Source organism: Hippoglossus stenolepis, chromosome 2 (genome assembly GCF_022539355.2).
Source record: "Hippoglossus stenolepis isolate QCI-W04-F060 chromosome 2, HSTE1.2, whole genome shotgun sequence".
Lineage (NCBI taxonomy): Eukaryota > Metazoa > Chordata > Actinopteri > Pleuronectiformes > Pleuronectidae > Hippoglossus > Hippoglossus stenolepis.
In genome coordinates this window covers 16,212,665-16,238,418 of record NC_061484.1, presented here as the reverse complement: position 1 = coordinate 16,238,418, position 25,754 = coordinate 16,212,665, and the positions used below count along the sequence as shown (strand labels likewise).

At 44.2% G+C, this 25,754-nt stretch overlaps 1 protein-coding gene across 12 annotated transcripts in view; it reads right to left on the bottom strand.

Annotated features, from left to right (window-relative positions):
* adgrl3.1 (adhesion G protein-coupled receptor L3.1) overlaps positions 1–25,754 on the bottom strand; it is a 123,704-nt gene that overhangs the window by 16,927 nt on the left and 81,023 nt on the right. For all 12 annotated transcript variants that reach the window (XR_004698142.2, XM_035174108.2, XM_035174122.2 and 9 more), the window contains 9 exons: positions 25,595–25,698; positions 24,638–24,823; positions 22,213–22,251; positions 15,427–15,610; positions 10,684–10,806; positions 10,305–10,510; positions 8,826–9,002; positions 7,448–7,657; positions 2,010–2,230 (listed from right to left, as the gene is read on the bottom strand). Coding sequence is in view for 11 of the 12 variants with exons in the window: in XM_035174108.2 (XP_035029999.1) it covers positions 2,010–2,230; positions 7,448–7,657; positions 8,826–9,002; positions 10,305–10,510; positions 10,684–10,806; positions 15,427–15,610; positions 22,213–22,251; positions 24,638–24,823; positions 25,595–25,698 (1,450 nt within the window). In the remaining variant the exon portion in view is untranslated. The remainder of the gene's footprint in view (positions 1–2,009; positions 2,231–7,447; positions 7,658–8,825; positions 9,003–10,304; positions 10,511–10,683; positions 10,807–15,426; positions 15,611–22,212; positions 22,252–24,637; positions 24,824–25,594; positions 25,699–25,754) is intronic.

The window sequence follows — 25,754 nt, the reverse complement described above, 5'->3', positions numbered from 1 at the left end:
TGAAATTAGTCTTTTACGTCTTCACTGATTTCAATGTGGCTCTTTATTAACATTATGCTGCCACAACATATTACTTATTTTTTGGGGGGGTTTCTACCGTTAAACCGCAGCTATTGTGGACACAAGTCTGGTGGCTAATGGCATGCAGTCTGATTATTCATCCAGAGCTTGGCATTCAGACACTCATGTTTTAATGATGGTCCCACGATGAAATATTGATCTAAGTGGTATACGGACTGTTGTGGCCTGACGCTTAAACACTGCTAAATCCAACCCTTTCCTCGTCTTCCAGCCTCCGAGGTGACGTGGAGCTGCGAGGTCTGATCTACAGAAGACCCCCGCCAGCAGCACAGGACGTGGGCATTTGAGCGTGTGAATCATTTAACAGCCCTATAGTGTCCTGTCATATTTCACTTTCTATATGGAGCCGCTCATTTATTAGCAATTGAGGGAAGAGATTTTTTTCCAGATACAAGTTTTTTTCAATGCAAGGTTCCGCATTGATAATGCCCTTTCTTACAGTTGTAGAGTGGAGGACAGGTCACGGACTTCCGAAGTGCACCGTATACATTTATGCACATCATGCACATAATATGCATATGCACATGCATGAATAAGATTTGGGACTCTCGAAGTGTCTTCTCAGAGTCACAGCATGAATGGAGTGGACAGGTCAAGCGTGTGAAACTGTTGTTATGTTCACTCTGGTTTATTTGTGTGGGGCCTATTATGCATTCACTTCATATGAATGAGATGCTGCCTGGCTTCTCTTGGATTCACTCTGTGTTTCCAGTTGGACAAGTCAAGCATGCGTGAATACGTTTCCATGTGCTCTTAATGTATGTCCTCATCCCACTCACCGCTCTGCTCTTCCTCTGGGGAATCTTCCTTTTTCTTTGTTTACACACACTAGTGCAGACCAGTGTGGATGTGTGCACGCTCTGACAGACTGCCCCATCACTTCAGGTTCTATCCCTCCATTCTCACAAATATTCAAATCACTTCTTTTCTCCCTCAGGCTAAATCCATACCACTACGTTTTCATTTGAGAGCAGCAAACTGAAACGATCTCTGTCCGTTACGGTTCCGGATGAGTTAAGATCCCCATCCATACTAACTCACCTCAGAACGCATATCATGTGACCACTCACGTACACTGGGCATGCTCGTGCTAGTTTAAACAGGAGGGCTCACATCCCACTGGACAAGGGAATAGTCGCAGATTGCCCAAAAAGTAGCTCGTCTCCTGATCATGTAAACAGATGTTTCATTGTAAAATGCAGAATCTAACTGCACAACAGCTGTTAACTAAGACAACAGAGTCAGCAACGCTTATAATTACCCATGTCGTAAACTAAACTGGTAGCCGAGGCTAACGCCGGTTGTTTTCATCTGGAAGGGATGGATGTGATAGGAGCCTGACGAATCAGCGAAGGCTACATCGTGACCGAAACACCCAATCAGCAACCGGTTGTAAGTGTCCACGAGTTCATCAGTTCCAAACATCTCAGTTTCTGCCCGTACAGACTATAATGCTGCTCTGGAGTTTTCCAACTAAAATGGGACCAGCAGTGATAACAAACATCTGTTTTAGTGGCTCTAAAACTCCGGAGTAGTGTGGACGCCAGGTGCATCTGTATCGGGTTGATATGGATGTTACTGTGGATGTAGCATCAGTCTGCTCCACCGTGCACCCCCGTCTTTCCCACAAGTTTAATCCTTCCATATTCACACATTGTTGCCGCTGTGCTCATGCAGCCACTCTAACGTGCATCCTCCCCCTGCTTGTATCCACACTTCCCCTCCCGTCTTCCATCCTTCTCTGCCTCTCCTCCCTCTCAACCTCGCTGAATTGACTCTTCAGAGGTGCCACAGCTTGCAGACTCCACTGTGGCAGACACAGCCAAAACGACATCAGGCACTTCAGCCCCCCTTCCCTCTCTGCCCCCATCATCCATCCATCCTTCCTTCATTCTATACGCTCCCTCTCACCCCCCCTCTATCCTTACACTCGGTCAGTGCCGTAACTCCTGTAGTCCACTGCGGCAGATACAGCCACGATGATGGCAGGCACTCCGTATCCTGCCAGGTAGAAGTACTTAGTCCTGGAGTGTTCGCTCTCAAACACCTCTACCAGCATGATGTAGAGCTGCACCCCTTCCAGGAACATCCAAGTGAAGGCTGCCAAGAAGAAGAAATGGAGCAGGGCCGCGAAGACTGCACAGGCAATCTGGAGAGGGAAGGAAAACACGGAGAGGATTCAGAAATACAGTAAAAACAGCATGGAGCGGCGCTCGAGAAATATGTAATCTGGGGGACAGTTGGGCTGATGAAATGGAGGGAAAAAGACACTTCAGGTGATAAGAGTGTGAGTAAGACTTTATTGTCGTCACACATAGGGCCGACAATTCTGGAGTAGACGGGAGAGGGCGAGCACGAGGCAGGAAGCAGCAGATGGAGCTCACAATCATAGAGTAGTATAACAGCAATTACAGGCGACAGAATGACTCTAAATCACTTCAAGATAGCAACATTAGTAGAGCCTCCTTCGCACTTTACTCCACGTCTACATCTACAAGTTATTTAAGAAGATAGATGGGAGAATACAAGTGACAAGTCGGTGCTGCAGCCTGTGCTGATTGACCACATTTCAAACAGAAGCACTTTCAAAAGGGGGCTGAGAGAGAAGAGGAGGGAGGGGGTTATGGAGGAGGGCAAATTACTTGGCAGCACTGGAGAGAATACAATGTGATTTTTTTGTCAATGCCAAGGATGAACAGAAATAAGTAAAAAAAAATACAGAAAAATGACTCAGCAACTTGGTATGAAGGAGACAAAGCACCTATAAAAATTGACACATTTTAGAGCTCGGGAAAAAGGCGGCAGTAACATCAGTTTAGAAATTGAATATCAGGTTTTATGCTTTAACTAGAGCTGAACCGTGGATTTTAAATAAACTATATAATCAAAATACTGTGAATATTGTTATGGTGTGGCAAGGGGGATGAAAATAACTAATGAGATTAGCAGAACATGAACAAATGGAGATTAAATCACATTTGTATCATGTGAATAGAGACTAATGAAGGGGAGGAAGAGTTGGAGAGGCCGGTGATAAAATGTTCCTTTCAGACATGAACTGCAGAAAATGGAAATCGGCTCTGACTTCAACCTAATCCGCACGTATGCTTGACTCATCCACCCATCACCTACCCAAAGGAATTATTTTCTCTATTTCAGAGACCTGCACCCACATGAATATTCCTAAAATACAATAGCATCCACTGTGTGAGGATTTGAGCGACTCTGCCTCCTCTAAATGATGCGCCCGGCTGCAGTGATTGAGCGCTCGCTTGCAGCATTGATCGCAGGGATGCACAAGGTTTGCTTTGCAAGGAGCTGCAGCCGTGGGGAATGAGTTTCTCCCAAAAAGAAAGCAAATTACCCTCAGATGACTTGTCCATTTCCCCCACCGACAGAGATGCCCTATTATCAGAAATGCTCATTCTTCTGACCCTACCCATCCGACCTGTGGATCTACGGCAAGTCCGCAGGTAGAACTGCAACCCGCTCATCACTAGTGCAGATATTTTCCTGGGCTTTGCCTCTCACGTATAAAGAACGCATCATCTGGGGCTACATCCATACGACCATGTTTTTTTAATATGTGGTTGTTAGTTACAGAAAGAGCTAGGCTACAAACAAGAAGCAACAATGGCTAAAAGTAAGAGCAGAGATGTCTCTTCTTGGATCGATGAGGAGGGGGAGCGGTTACTAAGGAGTATGAGGTGGCCACTGAGGTTTAGGTTTTCTTCCGGACTTAAACGCAGCCCCGGAGTTTTGAAAATAAATTGGGGCCAGCAGTGTTTCTGACATTTTTCATTTTCAAGTCCATATCGTGTTTGAAATGTCAACGGCACGCCCATTTTTGGACCTTTTTTTTTGTCCGAAGTAAGTGACTCGTACATTTGCTTTTCACATACACAGCCCCTCTGAAGAATTTCAGGAAAGTGTCCGGACTTCATGTCTGAAAGCAGCTTTAGAAAAACCGTTAGTCTCTCCTGAATGAAATAAATAAGAAAAACCCAGCAGCAAAGGATGAGTAGTTGAAAAGTGAAAGAGGGGCATCAAACCTAAAACAACATTAACAATTTCAGCAGGAGGAAAGGAAGAAAAAGAGTGCTGCTTTAGAAGAGAGGACGAGGAAAGAATGAGCGGCGAGATTTGGCCCGTCACGTTCACGGCAATGTTCTGATCTAAAGAGTCTCTCCTAAATCACTGAATGGGAGAGCGAACAGTCAGACTTTTATAATGGAGGGGTTTTCAGCGAGAGACAATTACCTAATGTCTGAGAGACAATGAGTTTAGGGGGCGAGGGAGTCACTCATTTCCATTTCTAATGACCGCACAGTGTATCTTACACACACAGATACACGCACGTACATACACACACACACACACACACACACACACACACACACACACACACACACACACACACACACACACACACACACACACACACACACACGCACACACACACACACACACACACACACACACAGGTAAAAACTGGCTGATTATGCAAAGTCATTTACTTTTCCTGCTGGAATTACTGGCTTAACCGGCTGTGAGCTAAGTGACGCTGAAGATGTTAATGGGGGTCACAAATAGTCACCGGTAATTAACAGGAGAACGCCACACACACCGATACAGCGGCACACACACGTACACAGAAACATGATCCCTCCTACACAAACATACACACACCAAAGACAAATACACAAACCTCAATGTCAAAACACATTATATCAAATTTGCCTCGTCTCTTCATCCGCAATGAGATTGTTTTCTCATTGAACTCTCAGCAGGATGCCAATGCATGAGGCTTTACTTTAATATGGGGGAGGTAAAGGATATACCCCAGGGTACGTCCTCCCCCATAAACACACACTCCAATGATTAAATGATGATTAAACCAGTTAACAGAAGAAAAAGAAAACATGGGCTACCTTTACACTAAAGGTCACATATACTATAATACATACAAACAGATTATCGTTCAATGAGCATAAAAGAATAATTAGATTTGTTGTCAATGCTGGAAAATAAAGGTCCTAATAAAGGATTTGCATATTAAATGCAGATCGTATATGTTATATACAACATGCGCTGTGACTGAGGTTACATCCATACGGCTATGTTCTCGTGATCAGTTTTAATCCCTGTCCATACTAAAATGCAGGTGACCACTTATAAACAATGGACATGCGCAATGAACATTTGGTTGTTAGTTGCAGAAGGGGATATGCTTCAAATAATACCTTGTTTCCTACACAATTTAACTGCAAAACATTTATTAGCAAAGTCCGCAGAGTCAGCAACGTTCCTATGTCATCGTTTCCAAACGTCTCCTGTCCAGAGTAAAACACTGAGTTCTTAAACAAATACGTGGACGCTGGGTGTTTCCGTAGTAGAGTCGATAACAAACAAAAAGGCTCTAGTGTGGATTTAGCCTGGCACACAATTCACAATTGAGCCAGTCAACCTGATCCAGGACCTTGAGAGAACAGGCCATGACTAACAAAACCTCTATCACCCGCAGACATGTTGAATAGACTGCATTCATGCACAGCTTTTACTAGAATGCACAGGAATCATTGAACGCTACTTGACATTTTGATGCACACAATGACATACAGCCAATACACACACTGAGCCGGGATAAAAACCCAAGGTTGTTCTGAATGTCAACATGCATCATTTGACCCCTGCTCGGGAGCTGTTTGCGATTACAATTGATTTTGTGTTGCATTTCCATAAAATTATATTCAAAACATTTATATTTTTTATTCTTTCCTCTATATTTTATTTCAAAATCCCTATTCATCCAAAATAAATTCAACAGTTTTGTTCAGCACACAGGACAGCATTTGCACACGGTAATTCTCCAGTACATTAGCAGTGATGTGTGGGGACTCGTGTGAAATTGCGTTCTTAATATGAACAGTCAAACGCAGGTTGAACCCATATTTACAATCCTGCCTCGCATGAGATTTGTTTGTGATCTTTTTATTTACCACACAAACATCCTCCTCACAACCAGTGGGATTCCCTGCTACTGTTGCCTGAGGGGAAAATGACTAACAAATGCAAATGTTGACATGAACTCAGCAAAGATAATAAAAAGCTTTAATAGATTAAAGATCTACTAGAGAGGCATTTATGAATCACTGGTAATGGACCAAAGAAATGCCAGAATACATATTTATTATATTTGGGTTACTTCTCAAGGACTCTTCGTATTTATTACCTTTACTAAGTAGGTTTTTCTGCGTGCATATATTACAGAAAAACTACCGGATGGATTCCCAGGAAACTGGGTGGAGGATGCGGTATGGGTTCTGATCAGGGGGGTTAGTAAAGGAATTATATTTCCGTTTCTTGTCAGTTGTCATTATCATTTTCAACAATTTTCCAAGATTTCTCAGAAAACAGATCTGACATGTTGAGAAGACTGATATATGTGAGTGTGTGACATTGATGCCGATCCAAATAAAAATCCAGATCTAGTGAATTAAATGCGGTTTCATAAGGGGACTGTTGGGCGAGTGCCCTGAAGTGTCATTTAATATACATATTATAAGGATAATATATTATACCTCTTGAAAAGTAACCTAAATATAATACATATGTATAGTACAATAACTAATTAGGTTCTGTTATAGATGTTATATCTGCTTTGCTTTAGTTGGCAATGCTTTCTCAACGAGCAACAAACTGTAAAATGATTAATAGGATTGTAATTGTCGACCTCTTCCACTAAGTGTACGTAGTGACGTCATGGAAAAATTAAACATGTGCAGTTAAAACAAATCCATTAATTCAGTGGTTGCCTTGCTGTTTTTTCCTTGTCACAATTAACGTGAAATATAAAAATAAAACATTACACAACTATTTGAATACACAGATATTGTTTGTTTTGATAGCGACTCAGATACATTCCTGCTTCTGATTCACTCTGGGAACGCTGCGTGTAACAAACCTGCTGTTTCTTATTCATGTGGTGGTAACGTGGTCAACCACTGACAGCAAGTTAGTAAACATTTCACAATTGACTCTGCCAACGCTGCAATATGATCAGTACCGTTGGTCAGTGGACAATTATGCCGAGCCTGTGCCAGTGCAGCATGAATAAAAAAGGTTTCAAATGAAGCCTGTGAACAGAAATAGTCGTTTTTATTTATTTCTATATCTAGTTCACATTTCAATATTGATCATCTTGTCATAGCTGTCATGAACACAGACTCCATTATCTGTACCCGGGCCTGGAGCCAATCCCAGCTCACATTGGGCGAGGGGCGGGGTTCACCCAGGACAGGTCCCCAGCGTATCGCACGGCCATTCTGCACAGATACACACTTAAAAGAAAATCCATTCTCCTTACCGGCTGGTCGGCCCTGTTGATCCCGACCAGGAACAGTGACTCGGCGATGAAGAGGCTGATGCAGAGGTTCTTGTGGATGGTGTTGCGGTCGCTCTGCAGCCCGCGGAAGAAGCAGAAGGTGAAGATGCAGATGAGCAAACAAACCAGCGACAACAGGATCCCCACCCACGTGATCACGTCCAGGAGCAGGTCATGCATGCTGTCCGCTTTCTGTGAGACGTACAAAAAAAAGAGAAAGGCAAAAGGCATGAGGGGTTTATCTGATACAAGTTCAGCTTTAGTTTATTAAAATCCATCTATCCACTATCTAGACTGCTATATCCTTTGAGGGTCCCCAAGTTGCTGAGCCACCCAGCCAACTTTGGGCGAGAGGTGGGCTACACCCTGGAAAGCTTGCCCGCATGTGGCAGGGCCAACATACAGAGACACACATCATATCTACATCGTAGATACAGGGGCATGCAAACTTCATAAAGAAAGACCTTGGTCGACCCGGCTATCGAACCAGGAACCCTCTGCTTTGAGGTGACAGCGCCGTTCGCAGAAATCGCACAAGTCATATTGTTGTTACATACACATACACACAGGCAGACCCCTCCCCTCCCCTCCCCTGAGTCTGGCTGTGTGTCGCTGAGCGTTCAGGGCCACAGCGTTACGCGGCGTTGCACAGGTGCGCTGGCTCTATCCATCAGTGTCCTGCAACCTGGCAGGCGGAGCAATGTTCAACATTGCACTGCTGTGATGGATCTACTGCTCAAACCCTCACAGTGTGTTCACACGGGGGGCTGCCGAGCCATAGCTCTGACCATGACCCCTTTAGAAGTAACACACATCCTCTGGCCCGGAGGGGGAGAGACGAGGGTGTCGCGCGTTATCCGGAGTTACAGGAGCCGATTTGGGAAAAGGAACTTATCGTAACAAAAGACGGTGCTTATCCCACACACGGCGGGACAAAGGGGTTCTTATCCACTGCCCACTCTGACTCGTGGATGTCAAAGTAATTCTTTTCTCGTCACGTCACAATGAAACAATAAAATAAAGTCTCATGGAAGGTGAATTCGATTTGATCTGTTCTGCTGAATTTGTTTGAGGTGCATATTTCTTTTGCTATCTCAGTGTCAACATCGGGCCAGATGAAACAACTGTAAAAATCATCTGTGAAATCTCCCCTGCCAAGTTTGATTACTCAGATCCAAAGTCTCTGGAGAGTTCAAATCTATTTTCCTCCTCTTCCTTCCTTCCCTTCCCTCCCACTTTTTTCCCCCAGGATGTGTTGACCATCCTTTGCCAGCCACCACTAATCAAATGATGAACAGCTGACCCTTTGATATTGCCCCTCCCCGCCTCCTCTGGCAGGCTTGGCGGAACAAACGCCTACCTTGACCTCCACGTGGGCCATAAGCACCGCAAAGCTGGTGAGGTGTGTGCAGGAGCAGCTGGTGTGTGTGCGATTGGTGCCCAGCAGACGACAGTCCTGCGTAGACCAGAATCCCATCATGGTGCGTTTGGAGTAGCTCCAGAACGAACAGTTGGGATTGAAGTTTTCTTCCGAATGCTAAGGAGAGGGGGAGAGAGAGTTAGACATGGAGAGAGAGACCGAAAAGGAGGAGGGGTGGGAGAGCAAGGAGACAGAGAACAGATACTTAGTCATGGGGAGGTGGGAGGCAGAAGCATGAAAATGTTGGGAGAGCCAAAAAAAAAAGTGAGAAAAGTGGTGGGAGGACTTGGTGGAGAGGGGATGGAGAGGAAGAGACACAGAGAGGAGTCACAACACACACACACACACAACAACAACAAAACAACAAACAGAAGGGACAGAATGAGAGAGCGCAGCAACAAATAAACACAGAGTCATGGCAGGAGGTGGCGGTGCCGTGTCCGTGCGTGTAGGAGCTGCTCGTGCTGTGTAAACTGATGAAGCTGTGTGTGTGTGCGTGTGTGTGTGTGTGTGTGTGTGTGTGTGTGTGTGTGTGTGTGTGTGTGTGTGTGTGTGTGTGTCTGTGTGTGTGTGTCTGTGTGTGTGTGTGTGTGATGCTTTAGGGAAGTGCTCTTAAAATGAGCAACTGAAACTGTGGGGATTTTTCTCTTCTTTGCAGCCAACGAGCTGAAACACCAATTGGAGACGAATTGGCTTGCTGGATAAGAAACTAAATATTTACCACAATTTACGATTTTTAAAAGTCACATGAAACAATTGCAACTTTATCCAGCGTGTGATTATTGTTATTACCAGAGCAGTTTTTAATGTCATCTGAGAAGATGTAAAATCAAGATAAAATCCAGTGGAACAAGTTTTCTGGTGCATACGCAAAACTTTGTAGTGTGCACACAAATCTTTCTAGTGTACATGCAAAAGTTTCTTGTAACTTGAAAAAAAAATGCCTTCGGTGCTCCGTAGAATAATTTCCTGAAGCTGCTAGTCACTGTTTTTTGTTTTGTTTTTATAAATGTTACACAAATGGGGTCATATTTCACATTATATTATATTTGAAGCCTTGGTGACAAAGAAAATACTTGTTATAGTTTTCTTTGCCCCTTACTCCGATGTCTACTCAGATCCATCCTCACCCGTTTTGCCACCTGTTGGCTGCTCCACCCCTCAGAACACCTCCTACTTATTCATCCCCTCTGTAAATATACATATACTGTAAATAATTACCCTTTGATTTATCAGATTGTTTTCATGTTCCTGAATCATCAGTGGCGCTGTTGTGCTTGTGGGCCTGGATTTTCAGAAAAGCTTCAAATATCACCATCCTTCTCCTTTCACCTCTTTTTATCCCTCCTCTTCCATTATCCAGCACGCTATTTCTTTTTAATGTTTACAAAGGGAGGTCATGACTTGCAGCTCACTTACCTGCAGGTGTTTGACAATGAAGACCACAGGCTCAGACAGGTAAACCTTATTGCTCTCCTTGTTAATGGATGCCGTGATGACCGGGGAGTTGACGATAACAGAGTAATTAGGGTAGACCGCCTCGCTGCTCAGCTTGACGCTGGCGTTCTCCGTCGACAGGTAGGAACCCAAGTTCCTGTACAAGACAAACGCCATCCTGATCTCACCTGTCAGAAAGACACACAGGAACATATGAGAGGAGCTCGAGATAATTGTTGACTTACACCCCAAGGACAGAAATAGACTGAAGGAGTGTTAGACGGAGCGAAGGAGAGAGACACGGCGGCCACAGACTTCATTGTGAGAGCAGGAGGGAAAGAGTGTGTGATTTCTCCTCTACCGTTTCTGCCGTGCTGTTTGAGAGTGCTGGCTGACAGCTGGATGGAGTTTCCATGTAGCTCTGACTGAGGGAACGTCAGGTCTGCAAGGTTCCCCTCCGTGCTCAGCCTGGCCACTTCCAACTCTGAAACACACACACACACACACACATTAGACACGTAGCATGAGGATTTGTTTTACAGACTCGTAATAACCATGTTTTCTCACTAAGTGCATCACAGCAGAACACAGGCATGAATCCTGAAGCGGTTTCTAGCTTTTCCCCAAACAAAGAAAATGAAACAGCTGACACGCATCGGAGTGTTTTATACTAAAAAGGCAACAACGTCTTCAGGCAACTGGTCCAACACACGCGAGGTGGATAATCCAGCCTGTCTCTTCCACTGTGGGAATCTAATTTCCCCACTCAGGTTCGTTAGCACATTCCTGATTACGGCCGCGTAATGTATTCGATAAAAGTTTCTAATTAAGGACTAATTATACCTTTGGTGTATTGCTACCTTGTGCTTCTGAGCGATTTGGTGATTTAGACAATGCTTTTCGCGGTGAAAACAGCTCCCTGATCAAATAAACAACACAAGGACATGCTCGAATGGAAATGAGAGTGGGAGAGGAGGAGGTGGAGTGGGAGAGGAGGAGGGTGAGAGGAAGGGAAGTTGAAGAGGTCAGGGAGAAGTGCTGGAAAGAGCAAAAAAAGAAAAAAAGGAGGCTAGTCAGAGGGAAATAATGGATGAGATGAGCGAATTGTGGCGTAGAGTGGAGAAATATTACTGTGGCTACAGCCATTTCTACTGCTGTCTATTTTAGTTTGGGCGTGAGTGGTCACGTGATTTTCATTTTCAGGCCCGTCTCAGTTTCTGCTTGTCCAGACTGAAACGCAGCCCTGGAGCTTTTCAATTAAAACAGGGCCAGGGGCGTTTCCAAACTTCTCCATTTTAGTGGCTCTGAAACTCCGGAGTCGTGTGGACGTCGGGCGAATCCTGGGCATTGTTGACGCCTTTTCAAATGAAAGCGTAGTTATGTGGAGGTAGTATAGAGGACAATATGAGGCACAGAAGCGGGAGATAAAAGGTGTGGGAGAGAAGCAGAATGAGGCAGGCAGACGTAAACACAGACGCTGAGATGCAAATAAAGAGAGAGAAACACTGGTTAAGTGTCCCTCATTTTCACATGAGCCAAACTAAATATTCAAGATGTGCACACACACACACACACACACACACACACACACACACACACACACACACACACACACACACACATCCACACCCACCCACAGCGGCGGGGTATCAAAACACACTGAGTCTAATCTAATTAAAGGATCCTTGTCATGACAATCCTCCTCCAAAGAAACACCCTTGTTCATTATCGTTATCACACACTCACGCTGTTACCGCTGTTACCTTCCAATCACTGATTTGGTTCTAATAATAGGGCTATTTATTCATCTTAATGTGACTGCACTGCACATTCGCTCACGCTAAATCCAATAGAATCACACAGTATAGCTGCAGTGGCTTCTTTTAAATACGCATCATTCAAGTACTTTGTTCGTGTCACTCACTCTCCTCTGATGGCCTTAGAAAAGAAGGGAGGGGGCTTAAGAGGCGCAAGGAAAAGAAGGGTAGAAAGAAAGGAAATGAAGAGAGAGAGAGAGAGAGAAAGAGAGATGAGAGGCGGTATCGGGCCAGTTATGAATAAAGAGGAGAGATAATCACGGTGGATCTGCCCACTGGATTAGCTGGAAGGGAAGATTAACGGCACAAAAAAGGAGACGAAAGCGGAGACAAAATTTTCCACTAAGAGATAATTTCCTGTTTTAAGTCCTTCAGAGATGTGGTAGCCTACATCTCGAAGGCTGTTTATGTAACTATACTGTATTTATGAGGCGCGTTCAGGAGGAAAAGAATTGGAGGAGATACAAGTCTGAAATTACGTAAGGTAAGATGGTGTAGGAGGGCCGTTTGCTGCCTGGGAATGTGCCACTTCAACTTGAGCAAGAGCGAGACGGGGAAGTCACGTTGGAGGGACCGAGTCTGCGGAATCCGACTGTCTGCCTTTGATAGGAGCAGGATGAAATGTTATCGCCACGTTGTGCGACTTAAATAGCTGTGATTTCATTGCTTGCTGATGTGAAAGTGAGCAAAAGAAACCCTCAGAGCGTCGTTTGACATTCCACCGCCGCCGTCGCCCTCGAGCGTGCGCTCAACCCGGCCCCATCCTCACATCATCTTCTCCACTTCTCTCTCTCTCTTCCTCCTCGCCTGCTCCTCCTCCGCGACTCTTCACGTCTGATTGAGTGACGGAAGACCAGCGAAGCCTCGTAATGGCAGAGTGATGTGTTGGGAAGTTTTGAAATATTAAATCAAAAAAAAAAGTCGAGGGGGAGTAAACAGCGGGATAATCAAGGGGAAACGGATGAGAGCAGCTCGCTGGTCTGCGCGCAGATGAAATGATGGCTCACATATGTGTCATCATCCAGAGGCATGAAAAGCACTGAGGCTTTTCTTGCTCTCCAGTATTTCTGCGTCCATGGGCCCACTGATGAGAAGATCAGTGAGAGGAGATGATGGAAGGAGGCGAAATAGAGAGCAGAGGAAGGGGGTGCACGTACAGCCATAATAACCAGCTCTGTTCTGTTCATTCAATTCCTCCTACAAGTGGAGGGATGAAACAGAGAACAGAGAAATAAAGAAACAAAAATTATTGTCTCCGGCAAACAATTCATGGCTGCCTTAGAAGCCCCAAGGCCACTTCTTTCCCTGTATTCTGTTAGATTAGGTTTAGTCTCTGTGGATTTGTTCCTTCAAAGCCTCTCACACAACAACCTGCACCTCTTCATCGTGACCTTTCTGTAGGTCCCTGCTGCTCGTGAGAGAGCAAACACGCAAAGCTGTAAACACACGTCGTACCAGAAATACTCGTTTTTTGCACAGGCATGATCTGATGTAATGCTGAAATGTATGATTAGGTTATTTTAAATATCCTTTTGTTTCTTTTTTCTTCTTCTATTCAATTAAAAGGTACAGTCTGTAACTTTCGGGCGCTCGGGTTCTCTCCATCGAAACAACAACAAAGGACGCAGTTTGATGACATCGTGAAGCAGGATGGGATCATGGGAGGTGTCGTCTTCACCGCCTTTGTCGATGAAACGCTACCTGGCACTACTCAGGCGTAAATCATGTTTACGCCTGAGGCAATGTATTCAACTTTTTACTCACGTTATGCAGCAAATGATGATGACAAATTGTTATAAATTATGAGTCCACTGGAGTGAACTATGTCGTTTGCCCTGGAAGTTACAGCAGCGAAGCAGATATGATGCAATAAAAAGGCAAACAAACTGAAACGTCCCGTTGTCTTGAGTAAACTTGGGAATTCTCTGGGTTTGAACATTGTTGGAAACATTTTGAATGATGTAAGCACATCAGTCAACAAAATTTACAACCTAGATCTCGTAAATTTTAGATAATGAAAAATTGTTTCAAACTATGTCTTAAACAGGTATCAATAGCTTTTGAGATACGGGAATCTGCTGAAACTGCTCTTCAGGTAGAATAATATGATTTTGGATTAAGGAATGCAGAAATAATTCAGGTTTGGGCTGTTTAACATGGTTCTCCTTTTAATCCCTTTAAAGTCTCATTAGATTCCAGAGGTTTTGTTAATTCATGCTCACAAATTATTAATTCGACAGAATGAATTGCTAAGTTTTGTACTTAACTGATCAAACATTTACACCTAAAACATCTTGTCCTCTTAAAAGGTTCTCTTTAAAAGTACTTCAGAGAAAACACATAATGCTGAATTAAGTAATAACACAGACGCTTAATATGTTTATCCATTATGCAAAGTTTCTCTCATGGTATTCTGTTGTTTTCGACTTCATGGGCTTATTTTTCGTTTACCTTTCCGACAAATTGAAGATTTTCATATTCTTCCCACTCCCTGTAAAATATGAATTATAATGTATTCAGTGGTAAGATATCTCCGAGTTCACCTAGCTGCTCTGCTTCATGTGCACAAACCCTCACATATGTTTCTCTCCTCAGCCTCTCTGCACTGTAACAACAGCATTATTCTGCCCCATTTCCATTCATGCCCACTCCACATGTCCGTTCACATGTACAGTACATGTGTTTGTGTGTGTGTGTGTGTGTGTGTGTGTGTGTGTGATTGCACACATGATGGATGATGTTATTTTTTGAGCCACGATGAAGTTAAATATTATTTGTTGTTTCTAGTTTGTATGAAACATAGATCTGAGGTGGCGGCTTCCTGTTGTCATCTTTGCTTCTTACTATGATGTTACATCATATGCTCAGATCTTGTAGTTTTCCTGAGCGGGTTTAGATTGTCATTGGATTCATAAAACAAAGAAAAAAGGAAGAAAAAAGAAAGAAAACTGGGAAATCTAATAACCATATTTCTGCCAAAATGAGGGCACGACGTTGTAGGAATTCTTTAATCTTTTATTTTTGGTTCACGTAAAGTCAACAAAACCTGTACCAGTGATTTTCTCCTCACTCGGCCATACTGTACCTCGCACTACTAAAAGTCAACTCCTGACTAGTGCAGCCACAGCCTTCACCACTTGGACACTCTTCTGATCCACTGCAGCAAATAGAGGCTAAGTGCCTTGCTCAAGGGCGTCTCAACAGGATCCCTGACACTTACAGGGTCAAGCTTAGTTTACAGAGCTGGAAGCTACCAAAAAGAGAGAAAGAAAAAAAGCTGTACTCACGGATGTTGTCAGTGGTCTCCAGCACAGTGTCCGTCTTGAGGAGGTTGTCAGCCAACATGAAAGCGCCGGTCTCCACAGTGTCGAGGAGCAGAGTGGCCGAGTGCAGCTGCTCGCTGGTGGACAGCTCCCTCCACGCTGACTGGGCCCGTGGCTGCAGCAGATTATTCACCGTCTCCACCATCGCCTGGGGCAGCAGCAGAGACACACATGAGGTCACATCGAAGGAAAGCTTTTATCACTTTCAGTCAATGATGCTAATGCGAGAATCAATGCAAATAGTACAAGTAACATAGCGGCACCATGGCGACTGCACACTGCAGTCTATGGGATGCAACGGGGACGATGTTTACATGGACAACAATATTCCGACTATTGACCTGATTCTGAACAAGACAGTATTTGGATTATGAGTTGATAATAGAATATTCCATACATATTCCAGCTGACATGTTGCAGAGCAGACTCCTATCATGAAATTTACGTCGTATATTTGACATTTCCACCAGGATTTTAAAACACAACCTGAAATAGTTTAATACATGATGCTACTGTGTTTTTTCTCAATTTTGCAAAAGCTTCAACTACTTCTTATCTTCAACTACTTACTCATTGTGGGAACTGTTGGGTTTTGCTAAGGTCTCGACCTTAATATGTTATGGTTTGGGGGTTAAAATTGAATTGAATTGAATATGTCCCTAACATCCACTTATCTTTTATTTTTTATTCATTTGTATTTTGGCCATGAATTTTGTGAAGCACTTTGTAACTTTGTTTAGATAAGTGGTATAAAAATAATGTTATTATTATTATCATCTTTTTTTCCACTCAAACCTGGGACATGTGTCATCAAGGATTTGGTAACTGCCATATGTTGATGTCGCAAAAGGCAGTGAAAACAACAATAGGCCGTCACATTGCGATGAAGTTGTTTACATGTCAACTTATGTCGGAATGCTCAACATGTCTCATTGTTTATTAATATTATGACCTTATTCAGGAAACTCAGAAAATGCTGTTTACATGGCAGTGTCTTATTCAGACTATTGTCTTAATCAGGTTCGTATCAGAATAATGGCGTCCATGCACACATGTTTAGTGAGAATGCGATGACTTTTTATTTGTCATGTTGACGTCATGACAACAAAATGTGATGCAAATGTAGCATTCCCATGCAAACATAACCACACTCTGAAAGAAAAAAGTTGCACTCCATCTGTAATGTTCGTTTTCACAATTTTTTCTTACAAAAATCTCTTAATAAAAAGAATGTTGTGATAGAAAATCCATCACAGATGTTCTAAAAATCAAGCGAAGCTAATTAGCTGATTGGAATCTCCATGTGTCCACATCCCCAAACCTGGTTCAGTTATTTTTCTTTTTTTTCTTTGAAAGCAACAGTCTTATCTCGGAGTTGGGAAACTTCTGCTTGGGGGTCTGGGAAGAAATTAGAGTTTTATCAGATAACGTCTGCTGGGTCATATCCAGCTGTGCAGAGCCGTTTTGGATCCAAGAAGTATTACCAAACCCAACAGAGAGGAGCTGGCTCGCGCAGACGAAGCGCTCTCTGTGAGACAATACTTATTTTGTCTCTGGCTCACATTCCTTTATGCTCCTAAGAATTCACCTCCTCATTTTCAGACATGAGCCCCACACATATTCGCAGATACGCACATCTTAAGAGACCCAGGGAGAGACAAAGAAAGCGGGAGAATAAGAGAGCCGCGGAGAGGTGGGGGGAGAACAAGTGGCGAGCACGGGAGAGCGATAAAACAGTCCAGAGAGTGCATGGTGACAGGCGTCCACTGGGAACAAGGGAGGCGAAAAAGCGAATACAGGTGCTATCAAACACACACATCTCACACTCCCTGCCTGTCTCTTTATTTTCTCTTTCTTTCGCTCTGACTGTGAACCACCCCGAAAACGCTCTCTTATCCTCCACATATGTTTCACTCTATTCCATGCTTATCTCTCTGGAGGAGGGCGGGGGAATGGAACGCAGGTGCCACGAGGAAGAGAGGGGTCTCCAGTCGGTGACTGCGAGGGCAGGGGGAGGGAGAGCGAGCGTTCACACATCAGCCATTTGACTTCCTCTCTGCCCTTTTCACTCAGGGTTAGGACGAGGTGGAAAGGCAGCAAGAGCGATTGTCAAGACGTAAAGAGTGTGTTTGAGTGTGTGCAGTGTGTAGGGAGAGGATTCAGTGGAACGCTGCAGCTGATCACTGTCGATGTGCCGTCGTCCTCTGGGATTCCAACCTGTTTATTTTGGGGGTGTTGTATCCTAATGTAGATACAATATATCGCACACGTGAAACGGGTGCTTAGTCAACAAGCTAATATGATAATATTATGTCCTTTTTAGCCCGAGCAGTTAATTAGCTGGAATGCATATCGGATGAGTTTGGAAGGGCTACATGTAAACAAAAACTAATTAATCCACTGCTTCGGCAAACAACAAAAATAAGCAGGAGTGGATGTGGAGTACACACACACACAAGCACACACACACACACACAGGAATCTGTCTCTATCTCCATCGTTTCACTGATCGACAGAACACTCCCCAAGCTGCGATACACAGTAACAGGAAAACTCTGCTTTATTCCAGATTTGGATTTTGGTCATATTTGGACCCAGAGTCTGAGCAGTGGTGAACGGGGGTGGAGCCGCGGTATAGCGAGGTCCTGCTGAGCTGTCGATCTTGACGTTTCACATCCTTCTTAGAGCATCAAGTAACTAATAAAAACCAAACTCACCAAAACAATGACGACTCGAACATCAGTGTGATAACATGTGCCTAAAATGACAGATATCCTCTTGGAGAAAAACATATTTGAGGTGTGCTTTTACTTTTTAGTTTGGTCCATGTCCAATCCACTAACATGGAGGAGGTGGGATTTATGACCTATACTGCAGCCAGCCACCGGGTGGCAATCGAGACGCTTTGGCCTTTGAAATCAGGCCTTAATGTGATGAGTAAGTTCGAGTGTACAAAATGTAAATGCACTGATGAAAATGCCGTATACACAGTGAGCTGGTGCATTTGTTTAATGTGAAAGTGTGTGTGCTGCTGCAGAGTGCGGACGGGATGGGAGGCGTGTGTGCTCCTACAGTGTATGTGTGTGTATGTGTGTGTGTGTGTGTAGTTGAGGCTGTGCACAAGGGGCTGGGGGAAGCATTGCAGTGCATCATTCTGCTCCACTTGCTGTACAGTAACAGTCCAGGCAACAGAGAGAAAGACAGAGAGGACGCTGTGTTGTAAGCGCAGCAGATCTGACAGCAGCGGCACCGCTCGCTCACTCACGCTGCCGCTGCTGCTCCCAAACGCTCACTTTGACGCGTTTCAGATAACCTCGCCTTTTCTACTCTCATTAAACTTTTCATTGCCTCTTATTGAACTTTTGATTATCTTGCATTTTCAATTTCATATGATTTTTTTTTTCCTCATTGAAATTTAATTCACGGGCGCAGAGATTGCATCTGTGGAGGAGAGAGATAGGTAAGGAGAAGAAGGGGTGTGATTTCCTCGAGGTCCAGACATCTCGATATCAGAAAGTCAGAGATGGAATATACATGACGCGTTGTGCGTGTGCGTGTGCGTGTGCGTGTGTGTGTGTGCCTGTAAGCTCTGGTGACATTTCTATCCGCACAAGTACGAGGACTTGAGGGCTAAAATGGAGACAGGTTTTTTTTATGGGTCTTCAAAGAGGGGAGAGACTCTGCAGAGACAGATAAGGGTGTCGTTTGTGTGTGTGTGTGTGTGTGTGTGTGTGTGTGTGTGTGTGTGTGTGTGTGTGTGTGTGTGTGTCTATGTATTACTGAGTAGGCATGCGCATGTGTGCACAAACACGCAGCGTGCGCATGTACACTCACACACACACACACCAGTAAATGGGGCAGAAGTGAAATGCTTTGAAGCGTCTGGGTGATCCAGCGTAAAATGCAGCGGCAAGACAGACTAGAGCTGGGCCGCTCTACTACTCCCAGCAACACGGGGGAACACAGGCACACGCACACGTGCATGGACGTACAGTGTGTGTACCCTCACGCACAGTAGGACACGCTTCGCACAACGACAGAGTTTGGATGTTGGAAGTACGGAAAAGGGGCGAGAGCGGAGGAAAGAATGCTTTTTTTTCGCCTTCTACTCGCCTGACTGAGCTCTGAGAAAGTGCATGTTTTGAAAATGTTTTCATCAGAGGAGCAGGCTTATCTGTCAGTTGTTGTCGGAGTTTGTCTTCCCTGACAGGATGAGTTTGCAGCTAAATCAGGCTTTAAATTCACAGCATGCCACGCTCTGACCCGCCATCCATAAATAGAGGGCAAATTAGACATTGTCATTGAGCATCACTGTCTCCTCACTGCCCTCTTTATTGTTTTTTTTGTTCTCATTCTCTCACATTCCATCCCCGCGACTCTGTTCTCTCCTCTCTCTCTCGTTTAATTTCTGCCAACCCCCCCACCTCTCCCTCAGTCTACCATGCAGAATCTACCTCTCTCCATCAATCCAGCCTACAGCATCAAAGCCTCTCCACACCACCAACTTCATCATGAATAAATTGCCAATTTAGTGTACATGAAACGAGTCCCCAGCTCCCCAAATGAAGTGAGGGAGGAAGAGGAGGGATGAGAAAAAGAGAGAGGGAGAGAGGAAAAGAGAGAGGGAGAATTCAATTATTTTTGTCTCTATTAAGAACCCAAACCTCCTGCCCACTCTCCTCACTTGGCAATTAGTGCTGTAGATAATTAACGAGGAGAGGGCAGCACCACACCACATCGCTAATCACGCACATTTCTATCTGGCAGAGTAAGGGACTGTTGGTATAATTTTGTTTCGCATTACTATGGCTAATTATTTAATCGATCACTCCCAGCCCCCTGCAGTAACCAAGGTGTGTGGTGGAACATTTTGATCCCGACCTGTAACAAGCATTCGGGAAGAAAGGCGAAATAAATAAATCAACAGCTACTCCTTGAAATGCACGCCGCATTTATTGGATTAAGGCGACGCATCAACATATCTGACAGGTTCTGACGTGATGGCATTAGATCACTGGTGAAAATATATTTATATATGTCTGCGTGCGTGTCAGCCTGCATAGAGACCTAAGCCATGTTCTATGATGTGACATTGCTGACTGTTGCTGACGTTAAGACTTTTCAGGGGAGAGTGGGGGAAAAAAGCCTGCATCAGGAGAAAAATAGCTAGCCCATCAAGGGTGTGCGTGTGTGTGTGTGTGTGTGTGTGTGTGTGTGTGTGTGTGTGTGTGTGTGTGTGTGTGTGTGTGTGTGTGTGTGTGTGTTTGTCGGGGAGGGTGCAGAGAGAGAAAGAGAGACTCTGCAGTCGATGTACACCACATAGATGAGTACGGTGGGGTCCTTAGATGTTCTGAATTATGAGTTTAGCTGACCAGAGAAATGCCTAAAAGATGTTAGATATTTTTCTGTTCATCATGTGAGGTACGCGGCGTCAACACGGACAAACATCAACACAAGCAGACCGACAAGGATGAAAAATGAGCCACACAAACACAAGCCGGTGTTACACTTTTAAGGCACCGAGGCCATGATCAAGCAATATGCAACAGGATATCCATCATACTCTGTTCTCTCCCTCTGACACAGCAGCAGAGTGGACATTTCTTCCAATAGAGATGGATAGCGAGTCATTTGGGTCCAGGTAGGACTGATTACTATTCTGCAGACAGAACTGCAAAATAGATGAGCTATTATTGATATTGATCATGGCCGCTAATCAGTACCATTGATTCAGAATGCAAAAAAAAGACAGAAAATGAAATGAAATTGAAAACAAAAGAATGTCAGCAAACCCTTTAAGGAGACTGAAGGCGTTGTCACACCAGAAAGTCTGGACCATGGTCCCAGCCAAGATTCATGTCTTTGTTCTCGTGTTTACATTTGATCTGGTTAGTTTTGGTTTCACATTGTAATTTAGGGAGCGCACTTAAGATGTGTACGTACGTCCTGTCGTCAAGACCAACATGAGCTCTGTCTCACTAAACTTTGACATTGATTGGTTTGTAGATGGCCGTGCATCTGACGTCAGCGCTTTGGCAAATCGGCTATTGTATTTGCTAACTTTTTTAAGTGCGTTAAAAAAATAATTCTTTGTGTTTGAAGGGGGGGACATGAATGAAATGGTTCACTTTGTTAATTTGGTTGCCAATGTAATAACATTACGCTTTCACCACCAGCAAAATGAACGTCCTTGTTGATCAAACATTAAATCTTCAGACGCCTTCTTCTATTGTTTAATGCTGTCTCAACGAAACAAAATGTTCTCACACTGCAACCTAACCAAACCCTGGTTCAGTTTGATCTGGACCGGGACCACCTCTTTTGGTCGGACTACATTTTGGTCCGTTTGTCTAGACCCAGCTCTGATGCACTTTTGTTATTTGGTTATTTTGGACAAAACTGAGAAGTCAAGACCAAAAAATGGGCATGAGAGTGCCTTCAAACTTTATTATCAGACATTAGTGGATGGTTACCAGTGACTCTGATGCACTTAGTGTATTCAGGGCCAGACTCTACCTCTTAAATGGAAGACTCCTCAAAGGGTTAGGATTCAAATCATAAAGCTGCTGTAGCATAGAATCAGGATTCTACTGAAGAGCGTTACAATGTGTGAGAACACACACACACACACACACAAAAGCTTTCTTTGCGAATTACATGCTGAGTGTGAATGGAAAAAAAAAAGAAAAAGAGAAACCACGTCGGTCATAGTGTGGCAAAGTAATCAACGATACCAGGAAGTTGAAATACCTGTGTGAAAAACCTGCAGGACCTTTCTCTCTTCTGAAGCTGCAAATTCAAACAATTCAACAGTTAGCGATGTAACACCTCTTAATCCGACACACACGTACACACACAGAAGCAGTCACACCCACTTCATTTACATTGCACAGAAAGACTTTGGTGGCTGAAACATATTGTTATTCTTCTCCCTCGCCACCTTTTTTCCTTCTCCCCTCACCGTCTTCCCTGCCTCCTTGTTCTACCCTCCCTTTTTCCTTTTTCCACTCATGTTCAGTTTCTACCGTCAACTGAATTGATGGCATTAATTACTATGTAACTCGTGCATGATTGGTCGTATTCGATTTCCTAATGAAAATTATCATAATAAGCCGGCATATTACTCAATTGGGTAAATATAATTGGGTCATTATTGAAATCAAGAGGAGAGATTTTCCTCTTCTATTGAGGATTTTTCCCCCCCTTACAAATTCAACCTTTAACAGGCCATTTGGTCAACAGCAAAACACAAATTAATTGATTCCACTTACACATGCTCCAATGTGTTCACGTCTCACGTCAATGAATCACTGAGCGGGAGTAGCATGAAAAGCCCTAATATCATGTAAGGTTGCATTTTCCTTTATTAGCTCAGTCTGTGACAGCACTAGTTCTACATTTTTGTTTTACTAGTTGAACAACTATGATAACTAGTCAACATTTTCCAACTAGTGCCACTGCTGTTGAACTAATATACACACAGGCCGCACTACTAATGCCGGCCACCGCTGGTCTGCAGACTGATGCACTAGTGGACCACTGTACAGAGCTACTAATGCTCAGAGTGTTACTAGTTAACAAGTGAGCTGTAAAAAATCACAAGTTAACCACTAAGAGCCAAAACGGTTACTAATTAATTAGTAAGGTCCAAATGCCGTTTTTGGCCTTTACTAGCTACCAAGTAAGGGATAAAGGCTTTGACTGGTTAATTAGTAAGCATTTTGACCAATACTATTTAGCTAGTAAGATCAATCCTCCGTAGACATTTTGGCATTTCTTGTGAACTGGTAAAGACAAAAAGGTTTTAACTGGTTAACCAGTGAGCGTTTTGACCTTCACAAGTTAAACTAGTGAGCATTTTGGCCTTCACCAGTTCACTAAAGCAGAACATTGTAGGAGATAGTTAACTGGTGAAGGTGAACGAGGTGCTTCTAGTAGCTCACTAGCGAAACTTGCAGGACTCTGACCATTACCAGTTTGGTCCAGTTTTTCACTAGTTGGGGTTTTCCTGCTACTAGTGCTGCCTGTGTATGAACTAGTTTGACATGAGTGGCACTAGTTGCGGTAAAAGATTGACTAAGCAAAGCTGTTTAACCAACAAGCCAAACTGCCGAACTAGTGAAACCAAGTCTCCAACTAGTGCTGACAAAGACTGAACTAGTTAAGGACAATGAGGCCTGATATCGAGGATAAGTACTGAATGCTCAAACAGCCTTCCATAGACAGAGGAGGTATAGTGACGGTGATAGTGAGACAAGGGGAGAAGGCAGAAGGGGAAGATAAAGCAGAGCGATTCACAAAGAACAAAGCCAGTGACTGTATAAGAGGTGGCAGCAGCTGTCAGTCTGGCTGCTAAACCCCGCCCATCACTGTTGACCTCAGCAGAGATGATCAAGAAAGGGTCCGTCATCCACTCAGCCGGCCGATTAGCCAGCCAAGCCAGCCTTTCCCCAATGATTTAACTCTCTTTAATTGAATGCCTACATGGACAAAGTATAAAGCTGAATTCTTTCCTTGTCCGCCACTGTGGTAAAACACATCCTTTCCATGCTCGGGATCGAGTTCCCATTAATGTAATCCTGAAGAGAGCACTCTGGCCCGTCGACAGCATCTTCGCCACTGTAACTCAGAGACTGAAGTTCATTAAACAATGAGCTATGACGTAAAACGTGTCCCAAGCCTGTTTTCATCTCGAGCGCTGTGTTTTTTAATGAGGATAACTCCCAGGCCAGACAAGAGTTTTATTAAATTTCAGCTCGATCTGGAAAGAGTTGAGGAACCCTGCCAAAGGCTAAAAGCAGTTATCTATCACCCATAATGTTGAGCAAAACTTGTTACAAACACTCACACGCAGAAGAGGATAAAATAATGTCTAAAAGCAGCTATTTATCATCTGGAAATCTGCAGAGTAATGTGTGGTGCTTCCTCAAAGACTGCAATAGAGTTGTCTAACCCCTGAAGAATGAGTGCAAGACAAAAACACTAACTATATGCTGCTCATCTAACTATTAGCTCAAAACTATCACTCAATCTGTTCCTTGCTCTTTCTCTTTCGTCCTCCTTTATTTTTCTTCATCTCTCATCTAGCTTGTATCCTCCCCCATACCAGTGTCTGCAAGAAAATCTCCCTCAGTCACTCACTGTACAATAACACAAGTGTTTCTTGAGGCAGTACCTTGGTGAGGCTGCGGGCTGCACTGTCCTTGCCCCCGGGGGTGAGGTTCCTGAGCTGGACGTCAAGCAGTTCGACCAGCTGGGCCATGGCCCGCACCGTGGACGGCACGTCGCCAGGCCGCAGGAGCCCTTTGGTCTGCTCCGCCAGGTCCCTGGCAACGATCGCAGCCGTCTCACCCGAACGAAGCTGCGAGCCAAACAGGGTGACAGGAGCGGCGGGAGGGGTAAAGTAAAAAGAGAGAGAGATTGATGGGAGCGAAGAAGTCAGGTGAGGTTAGAAGGGAAGTAAGATTTGTGGAGAGGAGAAAAAGTTAGCGAGCAGACGAGGACAGTGGTAGAGGGGGTTTGGGATTAAAGCAGCAAGAGACAGATGGAAAAATGAAAGGACAGGAAAGGAAGGGCAGAGAGGCAAAGAGTGGATTGAGTAAGGGAAGAAAAGGACAGATGGGTAATGAGACAGACGAGGATGGTAGGTGCAGTAAGGAAGTGAGGAATAAGGAAGGGATAGAGGAGCACAAAGTGGGTTAAGGTTGAAGGGGAATCCAAGGGCTTATAAAGTCTTTATGAAGACATTTAAAAACACTTTACAGAAACAACTCCTAATTTAGCACCTCTGCTCCAATGACGATTTCACAGGGATCATTTTCCATGTTTTGTCTTTCACAGAAACCCTCTAAAGCCTTTTTCAGCTCATGTGAGAACACACTCAAAAGCCATAAATTGAAATTGCGGGAAGTTTCAAGGCGAGCACTTCCCCCTGCAGCTATATAAAATCTCCCAGATCTCAAACACGAGTTAGGGATAACAAATGAAGATGGATACATGGCCTAAATCTTTCCCTGTGGTCAGTGCATCTTCATGCGTGAGAAATTGCTCCAGGACCGTATCCATAATACATATCTTCAAACTGGGGCTCAGCCGCATAGCCACGAGGGCCACCAGCAGCTTTCAGACTTACTTTCTGCATGATGTGGTTGACCCAGGGTGACGTGCAGTTGCTGAGGTCGGGGCCTCTGGGATCCCAGTAGCCCAAGTGGGCCATGCACACGTATGTGGCCACACCTGCGAAAACAAGCAAAACAAACAAGGTGAGACAGCACTGACATTCACCAGGAGAC